This window comes from Vollenhovia emeryi, unplaced genomic scaffold (assembly GCF_000949405.1).
Source record: "Vollenhovia emeryi isolate VEMERY1.0 unplaced genomic scaffold, V.emery_V1.0 DF939140.1, whole genome shotgun sequence".
In the NCBI taxonomy this organism is placed as follows: Eukaryota; Metazoa; Arthropoda; class Insecta; order Hymenoptera; family Formicidae; genus Vollenhovia; species Vollenhovia emeryi.
Window position 1 is genome coordinate 570,294 of NW_011967226.1, and position 13,954 is coordinate 584,247.

The window sequence follows — 13,954 nt, forward strand, 5'->3', positions numbered from 1 at the left end:
TCGTTTCCTCTCGACTCCGGAAAATTCTCTCTCTCTCTTTCGCTCTCTGTCTCTCTCTCTCGCACGTCCCTGCAGGGACGAGTAACCTACGTTAGGCTCGATCACGTGTGCTTCAAGTGCGCGTAGAGATTCACGTGCGCGCGTGTATGTGTGTTGCATCTTCGGTGCGGATTTCCGTTTAAACGCGCGTCCACGGGAAGAGGTTGCGGCGGAGTGTAAAGTCTTTAGTATCTTCCGCCGTTGATTTTTTTTCCCTGTACCACGTGATCGAGCCTGGCCTTTTTTACACGTGATTAGTCCCCCCCCCCCCCTTGTATTCTTTGTCCTCGTTTCGGACGCCACTTGCCGAGACTTGTGTACATCTTGCGCGTTAAGGTTTCGAAATTGTTGCGCGATACTTTGTGCAAGATTGAATTTGCGCCGCGAGACACCGTAGAAACGAACGCTTCTTAGATCTTGCGCGCCCGAATATCCCCCGCGCGGTGTCCGCAAGGTGGTTGTTTAACCGTCGCAATTGTCTCTTTCTTTTGCAGCTTGTGTCATTGTTAGTTTAGGACACTTCTGAAACCAAGGCTCACTGTAAATTCCACATTTAAAAGCTGAAGAAGGAAACGTTACTACAGAAAATATCGGAAGAACACAATCAGACTCAGCACGCATTGAAGACATCTGAGGATTTTCAAGTCAACATTTATCCTTTAAAATCTCCTATGTTTTTCATTTACTCCTTTTGTAAGGGATGACTGATGTTTAAGAGGGAAACACGGTTGTTCTAGTGCACGCAAAAAAAAAATTGAGTATTTATCAAACCGTTGTTAATAATATTCAAGCATATACGTACGGAAAGTATTGACAGTGTATATGGTGTGCTAAGATTTTGTACTTGTATTAAGTCGTAAATCAGCATTAACTGCATCGTTCATTTGTATATTATATACACAACAAAGCCTTGCGAGCAAGAGATAGGTGAGCCAATTACAGTGACCGTGATTGTGATTGCGGCTGAGATTGTGCTGCTCCGCTTGAATTGCTAGGAACACCTTTTATCTGCGTTTAAGGAGTGCCAAGTTTGTGTCGAGCCGCCGTGGTACTCTGAGATAAATAATTGACGATATAAACGCGCTTAAGATATTTTCAAAGAGACCTCACTTCCACTTTCTGGTCACGAAGGAGAGCCTGCATTTCTGCGGCATTTTCAAGGAGCCACTCTTCCTCTTCATTAAGTTCTCGTAACATTATAATAGTGAACAAAGATATAAGGTACCAAGAACCGTTCTGTGATATCTATGTTAAAACACTTAAATAATTGAAAAAAAGAAGACTAAAAATTTCTAACTATAAGTATATATACTGTGGGTTGAGACGGAGGTGTAAACATAAAGAGGAAGACAAGGGGGAGAAATTAAGTGATTGTTTCGAGGGAGGAGAAGAGAGCTAAATTATACGTAAACATTACACATAACACTGCGCAAACTTTGAGAAGAAAATGTCCAACAATCCTCAGTGGAAAACGTTCCAGCCGCCAATCATGAACTCTGACCCAGCAATACTTGACTACAAGTCTATGGCAATACCAAGTCCTAAGGCCATAACGGGATCTCACCAGCAGACGTCTAACAACTATCGAAATGGCACCAACTACAGCGGTGACCATTACATGGGCTCGCCGCCCGAGTGTAAAAATTCCACTACGAACTACGCAAGTTACCCCGGCACGCAGTCGTCGCCGCGCAATGGCGCCACAAGATTCCCCTTCGAGTTCACGGGTATGGAGACAAACGCTGGTTACACGAGCGAACCCGCCACCAATAATTCTACCTACCAGGATCAGTCCGCGAATCAGGGGACACGGGAAACTGGTATAATTGAGAAGTTATTGGTGAGTACCGCTATGTGGCAAACATGATTTGTCCGCAACGGCCAAGTAGGCGAGCGACTAACTTACACATTGTCTTGTTCTCTGTTTCCGGCAGCATTCTTACGGATTCATACAGTGCTGTGAGAGACAGGCGAGGTTGTTTTTTCATTTTAGCCAATTTACCGGTAATATTGAGCACTTGAAGATTGGAGATCCGGTAGAGTTTGAAATGACTTACGATCGACGAACAGGCAAGCCCATTGCGAGCAGCGTTAGCAAAATCGCCCCGGTGGTTAGTAAAACGGCGATAGCGACGATAACAATTGTGTGGGGGGGTGTAGAAGGGAGAGTCGCAACAAGTAAAATGTGCGGTTGTAACTTGTTCTAGGCATTGGGCGATCAACGATGCATCGGTAACGTGACAACGGAGTTACAGGCGAGTGGCGATTCCCAGGGACGTATCAGTTACGAGAACCGTGGTGAATGTTTTTTTCTGCCATATACCAAAGATGATGTTGAGGGAAATGTCACCCTACGCGCTGGTGATAAAGTGTCATTTCAAATCGCTACTAATCAACGGTAATAATTGCCGCGACGTTTGTCGATATGTTGCTACTTACACAGGGAATACCTGTGTAAGTAGCAACTCCGCCTTTTCTTACGTACGCGAAACACGTTGCAGAGGAAACCTGGGTGCGTGTAACGTGAGGCTGGAGAATCCGGCGCATCCGGTTCGTTATCGCGGAGTGGTATGCTCAATGAAAGAGAATTTTGGTTTTATCGAGCGTGCTGATGTAGTCAAAGAGATATTCTTCCACTTTAGCGAGGCTAAATCTATGAAAGAAGAACTTAGGCTAGGAGATGATGTGGAGTTTATAATACAGACGCGCAATGTAAGTAAGATAAAAGCTGTGTACGTGCGTTCCCTGAAAGGGGTACGTTTGTATATGAAGCGTTTAGTTTAAGCGACAGAGAATTTGAGGTCTAATGTGCTTTCTGCTTTCCGCGCAGGGGAAGGAGGTAGCCTGCAACATTACAAAGTTACCACCTGGCTCAATTGTATTTGAGGAGGTCAGCAATGAGGTCGTGAAGGGGCAAGTGTTGAAACCTTTGGAGAGAGGCAATGCTGCTCGTCATCAAAACGATCCATTACCTGGTCGTATCCGATACAGAGACAGTGATCATTCTGAAGTTGAAGTACCCTTTGGTGATAAAGATCAAAAGGGCGACTTTACTCTTAGGTAATCTATACGAATTGATGAAAACTTCTCCTCTTTTCTATATCCATTCTTGCGTATGTAAATGTATGATTTAACGAAATGCAAAATCTTTCTTCAACTAATGCAGTTATGATAAGTTGCAACTTGATTTCTTTGACAGACACGGGGACTGGGTCCAATTTCGTATTGCAACAGATACTAGAGATCAGCTCAAAAGAGCTACAGAGATAATGTTGTTACCGGAATCTTTCACTGTGTCTGGGGAACGACGGGAGCAAGGTGTAATACAATCTCTCAAGGATGGATTTGGCTTTATTCGTTGTGTAGAAAGAGAACCTAGACTTTTCTTTCATTTTAACGAGGTTCTTGATGTTGATAGAGAAATTAGTGTAGGGGACGAAGTTGAATTTACAGTCGTACAAGTGAGTGTTTGTCAGTGTGATAAATTATACTTCAGCGTTTAAAAGTTTTTTTTCTTTTTCATCTTGTTATAATTTTACTCTTGTTTTTTTTACAAGGACCCGTCATCATCATTCTCTAATACTCGACAAAGTGCTATTAGACTGAAACATTTGCCAATGGGTACCGTAACATTTCAAACTATTATAGAGAAGGATATATTAGGTACTGTATCGCAGGACACAAATTCGATAGAACCTGGCCTCATTAGTTACGGTCAGCAGAAAAGCATTATTTTCTTCTCTAAAGATTGTGACCCTAAGCATATTCCGAAATTGGGTGATAAGGTAAATTGATATAAAGTCACATAGAAAACTTGCACGCCCACGTTTCACTTTTTCAGAGGGGCGCCTACTCTGTACACTCCGCTAAAAGTATTTTTTTTTTGTCACTTTGTAGGTAATGTTTAGTATTGTTCAAGTGAAACGAAATAAAGAACTTGTTGCCGAAGACATATTTTTAGTAAATGCCGCTGGTGAAAAAATTCAAAATGTTAACAAAAAATCAAATGGACAAGTGTGTCAAGGTTTTATTGCCGCCCTCAAAGACGGGTTCGGCTTTATTGAGACAGTAAATCATGATAGAGAAATATTTTTTCACTACAGGTAAGAGCTGTACTTGACATTTTCGCAGCAAAACAATGCGTACACGTATGTATAAAATCAACACTTTATTCGCAGTAACTTTGAGGGAGACGCTAATTCATTGGAATTAGGGGCTGATATCGAATGTACAATTAGCAATTCGAGCAATGGAAGGGGCTCCGGAGGTTGCGTAGCTGCCGATCATGTTAAACTGGTACCTCGCGGAAGTATCCCAAGGCCAACGGCGGTCAGCGATGTACTCGACGGTACTGTGGTACGACCGTTGCGAAGTGCAAATCCCGAGCAGGCTGAGTATGCTGGCTTGATCAAGATAAATCCGACAAACGAGGATGAGGAAACGCCGGAATATGAATTCGGAATCATGGGACTTTCTAACAAACGGGAGCTATTGCAGGCTGGCGATCCTGTGCAACTGCAGGTCGACTCAGCAGGTCACGCTTGTAATATCGTAGCGGTCAGGAAAAAAAGGAGGGCAACTGTGGACGCGATGAAGGGCCCTTTCGGCTTTCTCGCTTACGAAGTCGATGAGGGTAGGAAATTATTCTTCCACGTGAGTGAGGTCCGAGATCATGTTACGCTGCAGCCAGGAGATCAGGTGGAATTCGTTTTGGTTACTAATCAACGCACTGGCAAATCGTCAGCGTGTAACGTAACTCGATTAAGGTAAAGTGATTCTTTTGTCTTGCTTCTCTACAAATGAATGGCAGTGTAATTTTACTTGCAAACTTTTGCTGCCAACAGCGATGCAGTCCAGCAACGACCCGAGCGATTAATAAGCCGATTACGTACTATATCATTGGAGGATTCAGGCCCAAAATTAACTGTGGTCAGGCAACCAAGAGGGCCTGATGGCACGCGCGGGTTCACCCAGGAAAGATGTCAACGTGCTCCTGGTGCCATAGAAGAATAATACGCCTGGGCAGCTAACGAGACTGGGCTATTGATTATCCAAATTGTAATCTACAATTTGTTTTTAGTCCATACACTTCGATACCGAGATTACTATTGTAAGCATGTGGTCGTAAACATTTGCCAAATTCAGAACTAATGTGACAACAATAATTATAATGATAATAATCTGAAAATGGATGGTGACCAAGGGCCGAAATAATATAAAAGTAAAAAAGCAAACAAAAAAATGAACAACGACTCATTTTATCACCTCATAAAGGGAGGAAACGGGAGGAAAAAGAACAGGAAGGCGGTTTATCTTACATTCAGATAATGTTAGAATTTACTCTAATACGTAATTGGTTTCTCTCTTTAGTTAATTTCCCATATTTTCATGAATTTATTGCTAAGCTACCTATTCGATTGTTACTTTTTCTTGAACGTAATGGATAGTTCGTAAGAGATTTGTCGAAATTTTTTATTAATACGTTTCTATTTTCGTACAAGTTCGGTAAACACATCAATTGATTAATTAAAAATAAAGTACTAAAAAGACATCTCAGAATATTTACAGACTACTAAGCTGCCTGTTTATATCCGAGATCTGACCGTCTTTATAAAAAGTATCCTTGTGCATATTGATATACAATCTTTATTTATATGATTTATTTCGAAATTTGTTTTACCCTATTTTGTATATCATATGTGATATAAATGTATAATACAATGGGTGAAAGAAAAGGATAAAACATTTACGCGCGAATACCAGAATCTACGTGATATTGATACAAAAAGATTGAAGGAAAACATCCTGCACTACAGATTCTTTGCCGGAATTTGTTGAATAATTTTATTATGAGCAGTGTGTTTTGTTATAATCAATTATGATATTGAGTCACTCTGTTAAGATGTCTATAAATTTGTAAAAAAGAAAGGGAAGAGTTATGACTGGCCAACTGTTTATCTTAGATAATTATAAATATATAAATATATATATATAAATATATATATATATACATGTCGTTAAGTTCCTCTAATGCAGTGTTGTAAAATCAAATTAGTATTACTAATTCTGTGGACATGCAACAATGGAAATTACAAAAAAATACCTATGTAAAGAGCAAAAAGTCACGTTTTATAAGTTTTGCCATCTGAAACGGTAAGCGAGGTACATGTGGCATTATTGTAGAGATACGAGAGAAATAACGTAAAATAAGGTAAAGTACATAACACAAGCACGATACAAACTAAGCGCTTGTCCCGAAACTCATGGATCCAACACATCATGTGCATACATATTGTAAAATTATTGATGAATAAACAGTGGAAGCATCGAAATACATCTACCTTCTATAAAACGTCGGAGCACTTTCAAAACCGTGAAATTATTTTACGATGTAACTCGAATACTTGCCGAGCTGTTTCCAAAATCGCGGTTTACAAAAAGGCCGAATGGGAATGCAAAATGAGAGGTGGAACGGCGTATCGACTGTATGTTTTAATATTTATTATGTATGTACAAAGATGTGTGTAAATATGTTTTATGAAATGCGTTTCTTTCTTTGTATGTATGTATGTATCATATTAAGACAAATTTGAATTTCAGATCGAAATAAGCGGAGAGACTGGAATTAGATCACGACGCACTCGTAAGGGAATTGTCCTCGGAAAAGCGTATTGTCTGGTCGTGGACAGGCTGTAACATAAATTATTTGTTAATTTTTTTTCTCTTTCGTCTGCGTCATCGTGATGTGTTCTCTATGTTGAAAGAAAACCTCAAGGAATACGAGGACTTTTTAATATTTAATAATATACCATTTTTTTCTACCAAAATACCCTTTGCTTTCTAATTCTATTCAGTCATTCAGGTGATTTTTTATGCAAAGATTTATACGTATACGAAAAATTACAACGTTCTCAAGACTGTGAAAATGAACTCGAATTATCTGCTGCCATTGGAGGGTACTAACGTGTCTCGCAGTAAGTGCCATAAAATCCGGTTCCTTCGCAACGACATTTAAATCCGGGCTCCGACGATATTTGGGAACAGGAGCCCTCGTTCATGCAAGGCTTCGATCGGGAGCATATGTCGCTACGTCTTCCTGTAACGAGACAAGTTAAAGTTTTCAAGACAAGTGTAACGTACAACGTCTCAGTGTGTCTACTATTCTGCAGATTTAACAGATCAAGTAAGAGCAAGTATCGTTTGTCATTACCTTTCAGCGCTAACTTGCAATCGTCATTGTTGTCATATCTATACTCGGCTTTGCAGCCGTAGCCGCAACTGCATTGTGCATTGTAGATGCGACATCCGTATCGCATCTGATCCAACTCGCATCCCTTCGACAATACAACTCCTGGCAAAGGAACTTGGTGTTAATTAGACTGTGTTGAACAAGCACAACGTTTTTGAGTTATTTAAGCAAAAAAATTACATTTATAGAATGCCTCTCGTGTCTTCTTAGCAAACGTTTTCATTTAACTGGGATTGATTTTTCGTCAACAAACGAACCTTCTTTGACAATGAGATAAGTTGCAGCAGAGAGAAAATAAAAAAGCTTTGTTTCTCGATCAATTTCACAAGCAGATTTTAACAGAATTTAAATTTCTGTGATTCAACAACATACAAAGACTAAATATTATAGGGATGTAATAAATAACGAACATTTTCGCTATTTTTTAAGAGAAAAAACCGTATATTGATCAAACGGCAATAAAAGAGTATTCGATAGTTTAGAAAAATCAACGAATGAAGCTGTTTTACTATATTTACTATCATGGGTTTATATTAATAATTATTTTAATGTTATCAGAAGAATGAATAGACGCGATTCTATCAATTTGGATTCTATATTTATCAATTATCTGCATTATTTTTAGGTGAATGTACCACAGATGTAGTGAAAATATCTACGGTTTATTTACCCCGAGGAGAGATAGTGGCGTTTTAATGGAAGCGAATGTTTGCGCCGGATGTGGCCGGCTGCACTTCCCACTTGTCTAAATTGATAAGAGTTTCACGAGATAGAGGATACCCTGCGTGGGCTAATCGATTTTTAGATTCGTTTGCTCGCGACCTAATGCGTGACTTTTCTGATCTCTATTTCGCCAACGTGTGGATATGTTGCAGTAACATATGTCCAGTAATTTTTAATGTCTTTTAGCTGCGTTCGTGTACCTCTTCATTCTTCGGTTCATTCAAGGGTAATTATTAATTACAGACGATACGGCTCGTTGTAGCGACGTAATCAGTAAAGAAGGCGTGTGTGGGATGTTCATCATTGAAAGTGCCGTTCATTATCGGTATGATGGGTTTATCATTTGATTATTCAGAACATAAACTGAGAGCGCGTTTCATATAGATATTACTGCTATTCATTCTATGGGAGATTAATTATGCTGAGGAAACTGTAATAATTTCGAGGAATACTTAAGTCTTAAAAATTCCTCCTTTGGTGATATAATGGCTTATATTTAAGTTGTAAAAAGTCAACGTATTTAAAATTATTGTCTAGAACAAATTAATAGGCTAGAGGAAAATCGTATATTATTTTGCAAGTACAATAGAACATAGTGACGAGAAAGAAAAAAACCGTAGATTAAGTAATAGATTATACAAAATCGAGTTTTAACCTGGATATACCTGAAAATTGTTAATTTTGGGAATTTGATTGACGCAAGAAAAACACATATAGTTAAAAACATAGTGTTTTTAAAGTACCAATCTTCTGGAAGAGCAATGAGCAAATACATGAATTAAATGAACATGTCCTTGCGGAAAGAAATCTGTATATAAATTGCTAATTATTATAATCTCTGAAGTTATACATTTAATTAACTAATTATCGGACTGTATAATACATTTTGAGAGACTGTATAATACATTTTATTGTATACTTAATGATATACTGAATATTTAGTGTCTTCGTCTATGCAAAATTTATAATCCATCGAGCTCGGTATTATAATATAACGTACCCATTGTTAAAAGGAGCAGAGCGACTGGCAGCGTTAGTCTCGGTAGCATGATGTTCCCGGATAAGGTGAAACAAGAGAGACGTCAAAAAGCCACACGAAAGATACTGCGGACGGCGATAATCCAAGAGAGGAGCGCGACGGGGAGATCGTCGACCGCTCGGCGTTTTCTTGGTAGGCTTTTGTCGCCGGCCCGGTGTCAAAGGTCGACAGACTCTCCACACAGAGGATACGGGATCAGTACGGTCTCTCTTCTCACGCGCGTTCTCTCGTCGACGTCGCAACGGGAGAAGCGCTCGCCGTGTCGTTCGGGGACGATACAGCGGCCGAGTCGACCGAATCCGCCGACTCGTGGCAACTAACTGTCGTGGACCGCTAAACTAGTTACGATCGTGCAGATGCCGTCCAATCGCTGAAGAATTATGCGTGGGGTACAACTCCGTCTTCCGCCGACATCCACAATATCGAGAATCAGAAACACGAAATCATGCAATTCTTTAATTTCTCGTAACGTTAATCTATTTATTAACGAGAAATAAGCTCTTGCATTTAAAATATATGCTCTGATAAAATTAAAGCTTGTAACGGAAGAAAATTTTAATAATCCATTAACTTTTCTTGCAAATTTGCTAGACTTCTCGTGTTTGAGATTCGCAAAGAATCGCATGTCAAGATGTTTAACGAATATTTACGGATATTTAATTCTTGTATATAATATTTTCCGGTGTAAAAAGCTACTTGTACTTTACGATCACTTTGAAATGAGATATAGCTATTCGCAATGTCTTTATTGTGACTTGTCGCAATTTATATGTACCTTGTTTTTATTTTCTGATAAAGTTTGACGAATTCAAGCTTTTTGTTTGCTATCACTGTACGACTGTATATATATCAAATTATCAGACTCACTGTCTTTGCAACACAGTGAGTCTATTTTCGTTATGAAAAAAGACTGCGTCTTCAGTTTTTTTGGACTCGAGATAAAAATTTTCATAAAGAAAGAAACGACATGTTTCGCAGACAATTATTGAATCGATAATCTAGCAAATCAATCGAATAATCCATTTAATTTTTGACACAAAGTAAAAATATTTTAATTAAGTTGAACATATCACTGATGAAATATATATCGATTTAAGAAACAAAACGCGTTTTATTTGCAATTTGAAGAAATAAGAAAGTCAATTCTTTTGTAGAGTAGAGCGGGGCTATTTCGCTCAGTTGAAGAAAAATTCGGATAAAAAATATTTTCAAGATAACAGCTAAAAAGCGAGAAAAACCTCAGGACTCCGAAAGTTCCTCTCTTTCGTGAAAATTAAAAAGCTCCTCCCTGTTTCAATTAATTTTTTTATTTAAGTTTTCATTAACTAAGCGAAATAGCCCTCTACCCTACGTATGCTTGAAGTTACATTTGATTTTTCTAATTACTTATTTATATAATCGTTTCCAGTAACGTTCGATCTTTCGTCCTTTATTAGCGCAGATATTTGTGTTACAAAAGACAAAAGTAAAAATATGTAACATACGAGACAAACAGTTCTTCTTTGTCTCGTAATATATTAAGTGAAAATCGGTGAACATTATAACTTGTCAATACTTCCAAGGACAGAACCATTCGAATGATTACAAGTATTAATCATTTATAAAATTACTTTTATTTTCAAGTCATATACGTGAAATTCTTTTCTATACTAAGGATCGACTAGCTCCATTAGGCAAGATCTAGACTTAACGACGTATCATCACATGCTATCGCCTCTTAGAATTCGATAACATTTGACACTGGTAGCTCTAAGTCAGGAAATTGATGGAATGTGTGTCACAGGCCCGTAAAATTTATCACTTTTGACAAAGCAATAAGATTTAATTAAAAAAAATTTTACGGGATCAAGATCAATATGTCAATAGTGCATCGTGTATTTATTGCTCGAATACTGCATAATATACTGTATAAGATTATAGTATTAAGACACAGTACATTTTAGTGGATCTAAGATTATAGTACAAGAAAACTGAGACATCCACATTTAATACATAATTAAAATAATTTATTAAAACAAATTTTTTAAAGACAGATTACAGAGATGTTAGAACAATTTCATTTGTCTATTATTATGCCTAAATTGTATTTAATTGTATATACTCTGTTAATGAATATTTTACAATTCTTAACGCAAGAAGTGAATAAGACAGCGATAATTATTGTAACACAATATATCAAATATTTCATATTTCTAAAATATATTCTACATGGCAGTATAAACATTCTGAAGCGTTCAGAACACGATTGATCGTTTCGTCATTTGTCGTAGAGTATTCCAACTGGAACGTCCGTCCGACATCATTAATACACAGGGTTGGGAAGTAACGCGTTACCGTTTTCGTTACTTTTTTACGTCTGTAACGGTAACGTCGTTACATTTTTACAGTAACGGTAACGAATTCAGCCATTACTTTTATCGTTACTTTAATTCAAATTCTATCACTTATATGTGGCACATTTTCTAAAACTTGAAACACTCATATTCTGAAAAGAATATTGACAAATAAAGTCAGGGATTAATGATTGTCGCCGGTTCGATATTTAATTAAAAATGTTAGTACCTTACATGAATGTTTGATCGTGTTGTTCGTGGATCATCGTTGCCCTTCGGGATTGAATCAGACCAGACTGTCTATTATACAATTCTCTAACCAGACTATCCTTTTCTTGCTCAAGTAACGCTATCCGTTGGCTCTTTTTGCTAACTTCCTGTTTTTGTTGTCGCACAAAGAATAAATTAATTTCCTTGCCGCTTTTCTTACAGTACGATATTATTCATTACCTCGGTTAATCTGTGATTCTGTTGTTTAAGCCTCGACAACATATCCTGCTGAAGCTGCGCCGAGGTCGGCGCACTCAGGAACGCGAGATTCATATGGAGGGGAAGTCCTCCGCGTTCCCAGCTGCTTATCAGGGCGGCTAGATGTCGGTTTACTTCCAGGACACGCGCGCGTTGCAGCTCCAAGCGCTCTTGCTGTGCCTCCGTCCATTGTTCCTATGCGAAATACAACAGCATGTATCTTGTGAAGAATTCTGCTTAATGTGAGAGAGCGAGGTGTCTTTCTCCATACCACGTGGGAACCCATTCGTCCGAGGTGCTTAATCTTCTCTTGAGTGGCCGATATCTGCTTCAAGTACCATTCTCTAGCTTTATCAACGGCAGCTAGACCTTGAAGTAGCACATCCTTCTCTTGCTCGATCTGCTTCATCCTTTTCATCTGAAAGCGTCGTGTATTATGAAAATATTTTGAAATATCAAGAAAGAAAATAATTGTCACTTATGAATGTGCATGCAAGATTCATGTCGACTAAAAGAAAATAATTAAAGTTACAGGATACATGTCTCTCACTCTTCAAGAGATATGTATCGCCGTTAATAGTCAGTTAGTGCATACCCAGAACCAATCACCAAGAGTTAGTCGGGAGTCCTAGAAGATAACGTCTTTACCATATTGTAATCAATACCATTCTGCAACGTGTGCCGCCTGGGCTCTCTGCGGCGATTCAACGGTTTCTTGGCCTGAAGACCGAGCTGATTGCTCTGTATGTCAACCGCCTTACCGTCGCCCAGAACTCTGGCCGGTCTCAACAGCGTCCTGGGGTCCGGCCTATAATTTACCGCGTGCAGCTGACGCTTCTCCTTCTCGTCGCTCATCATAAGACCCATCTGCCAGTTTTGCAGCACGGTCCTGATCTCAGACTTGTCAAAGTTACGTTCCAGGCCCATCGTTCTGCCCTCCAGCGCGGCGCCGGTCCGCGGCGGCTTCGGCGGGCCGTACACCTTGTTGACCTTGGGCTCCCCGATGTTCCTGCCGGTGTCCATCAGCTCCAGCTGCGCGTTCACGTCCTTGCGATTGGCCAGCAGCTGCGGCATGCTGAGGGTGCGCTGCTGGGACATGGCGTTGTTGGGTCTTATGGCGGCGGTGTTGGGCGACGTCCAGACCGCCTTGCTCTGACTGTCGGGGATGAGTATCGGCGCGGACGGCGGCCTGCTGGGCTGGCCGTCGTGCTTCTTCGCGTCCGCCCCCGCCTGGATCTGCAGCAGGCAGATCTTGAGGCCGGCGCAGAATCTCTCGAACGACAGCAGCCCGTTCGGCGGCGTGACCTTCTTCAGGCTGTCCAGCACGCCCTTGGGCAGGCCCTGCGTGCCGTCGTCCTGCCAGCGGCCCTCGATATCGACGAACTTGATCACGCCGGTGTTCTGATCGTCCATTATGTCGAACAGCGTGCGCATCGCGCTGACGAAGTGCTTCGGCAGCCCGTCCACCGTCGACGTCTGTATTTGCGCCATATTTAGCCGGGAATCTCAACGCCTCGCAGCGATATCCGTTGTTACGCGTTCTCCAGATGACGGCAGCTACATCATCGAGGGGACGGATTAGCGGGGCTACTTAGCTCAACGGCCGTGCCTTTCTCGCATATTTCCCAATCAACTATCGCCGTACTCCGCCCGGATCCAGCGATCGCATCGTCCCCGCGCTACAGGTTCACGATCGCCACAGGTTGTTTTCCACCCTGCAGATTATTAACCTCCTCCCGCGCGGCCATATGCAATCCATGCATCAATCAGGGGCTGGTCAGGCTGGTCTCCCAGCGAGAGAGAGAGAGAGAGAGAGAGAGGACCGAGTAGAACGGATCATGCGCCGTGCCAGCGACCTAGTAACTAGTGAGTTCTAAACTCGCGCGCTGATTCGTAGCGCCATCACGTTCGATTTATCGCGGACGTAGACGACTAGCCACATCCATTTTTCAAAATGATAAAACACTGCGTGGTTTATCTGCGCTTGAATTCTCGAAGGAGAAACGTATGCAGACATTTTGTAGCCAGAGGTTGCAAGTCGAGTGACTACAAGTCGTGAAAATAGCTAGTCGACTTGCAACTTTTCGGTAATGGCAGAATTAT

At 40.4% G+C, this 13,954-nt stretch overlaps 3 protein-coding genes across 4 annotated transcripts; 1 reads left to right on the plus strand and 2 right to left on the minus strand.

The window, feature by feature from the left end:
• The first annotated feature begins 512 nt into the window (after positions 1 to 512).
• Positions 513 to 6,375, plus strand: LOC105567113 (cold shock domain-containing protein E1). Its single transcript, XM_012021685.1, has 10 exons — positions 513 to 1,879; positions 1,974 to 2,150; positions 2,247 to 2,437; positions 2,541 to 2,751; positions 2,870 to 3,099; positions 3,239 to 3,500; positions 3,597 to 3,824; positions 3,937 to 4,142; positions 4,218 to 4,805; positions 4,884 to 6,375. The coding sequence occupies exons 1-10, from the start codon at positions 1,487 to 1,489 to the stop codon at positions 5,050 to 5,052; spliced, it is 2,655 nt and encodes an 884-aa protein (XP_011877075.1). The 5' UTR covers positions 513 to 1,486; the 3' UTR covers positions 5,053 to 6,375.
• Positions 6,376 to 6,518: 143 nt separating this feature from the next.
• LOC105567114 (zinc metalloproteinase nas-37-like) lies at positions 6,519 to 10,939 on the minus strand. 2 transcript variants are annotated; one of them, XM_012021687.1, is made up of 4 exons: positions 9,012 to 10,939; positions 7,250 to 7,390; positions 7,004 to 7,135; positions 6,519 to 6,729 (listed from the first exon to the last, which is right to left on the minus strand). In XM_012021687.1, exons 1-4 carry the CDS (start codon positions 9,058 to 9,060, stop codon positions 6,665 to 6,667), a joined length of 387 nt encoding a protein of 128 aa, XP_011877077.1. In that variant the 5' UTR covers positions 9,061 to 10,939; the 3' UTR covers positions 6,519 to 6,664. The 2 variants fall into 2 exon arrangements, with proteins under 2 accessions (XP_011877077.1, XP_011877076.1); XM_012021686.1 differs by having other exon boundaries at positions 7,004 to 7,390.
• Positions 10,940 to 11,034: 95 nt separating this feature from the next.
• On the minus strand, positions 11,035 to 13,660 carry LOC105567115 (suppressor APC domain-containing protein 2). The gene is made up of 5 exons (XM_012021688.1): positions 12,500 to 13,660; positions 12,123 to 12,269; positions 11,834 to 12,046; positions 11,613 to 11,760; positions 11,035 to 11,535 (listed from the first exon to the last, which is right to left on the minus strand). Exons 1-4 carry the CDS (start codon positions 13,340 to 13,342, stop codon positions 11,614 to 11,616), a joined length of 1,350 nt encoding a protein of 449 aa, XP_011877078.1. The 5' UTR covers positions 13,343 to 13,660; the 3' UTR covers positions 11,035 to 11,535; position 11,613.
• Between the last annotated feature and the right edge of the window lie 294 nt (positions 13,661 to 13,954).

What these genes read in the sequence shown, in the direction of transcription:
- LOC105567113 (XM_012021685.1), top strand. Translation starts at nt 1,487, where the DNA reads ATGTCCAACAATCCTCAGTGGAAAACGTTCCAGCCGCCAATCATGAAC. An exon ending in CAAATCGCTACTAATCAACG is followed by an intron (nt 2,438 to 2,540) that starts GTAATAATTGCC and finishes AACACGTTGCAG; the next exon opens with AGGAAACCTGGGTGCGTGTA. An exon ending in TTGAATTTACAGTCGTACAA is followed by an intron (nt 3,501 to 3,596) that starts GTGAGTGTTTGT and finishes TTTTTTTACAAG; the next exon opens with GACCCGTCATCATCATTCTC.
- LOC105567114 (XM_012021686.1), bottom strand. Translation starts at nt 9,060, where the DNA reads ATGCTACCGAGACTAACGCTGCCAGTCGCTCTGCTCCTTTTAACAATG. An exon ending in TCTGCTCCTTTTAACAATGG is followed by an intron (nt 7,391 to 9,011) that starts GTACGTTATATT and finishes TTCCTTTGCCAG; the next exon opens with GAGTTGTATTGTCGAAGGGA. An exon ending in TGGCACTTACTGCGAGACAC is followed by an intron (nt 6,730 to 7,003) that starts GTTAGTACCCTC and finishes TTTATGTTACAG; the next exon opens with CCTGTCCACGACCAGACAAT.
- LOC105567115 (XM_012021688.1), bottom strand. Translation starts at nt 13,342, where the DNA reads ATGGCGCAAATACAGACGTCGACGGTGGACGGGCTGCCGAAGCACTTC. An exon ending in GACGAATGGGTTCCCACGTG is followed by an intron (nt 12,047 to 12,122) that starts GTATGGAGAAAG and finishes TATTTCGCATAG; the next exon opens with GAACAATGGACGGAGGCACA. An exon ending in AGAATCACAGATTAACCGAG is followed by an intron (nt 11,761 to 11,833) that starts GTAATGAATAAT and finishes CAACAAAAACAG; the next exon opens with GAAGTTAGCAAAAAGAGCCA.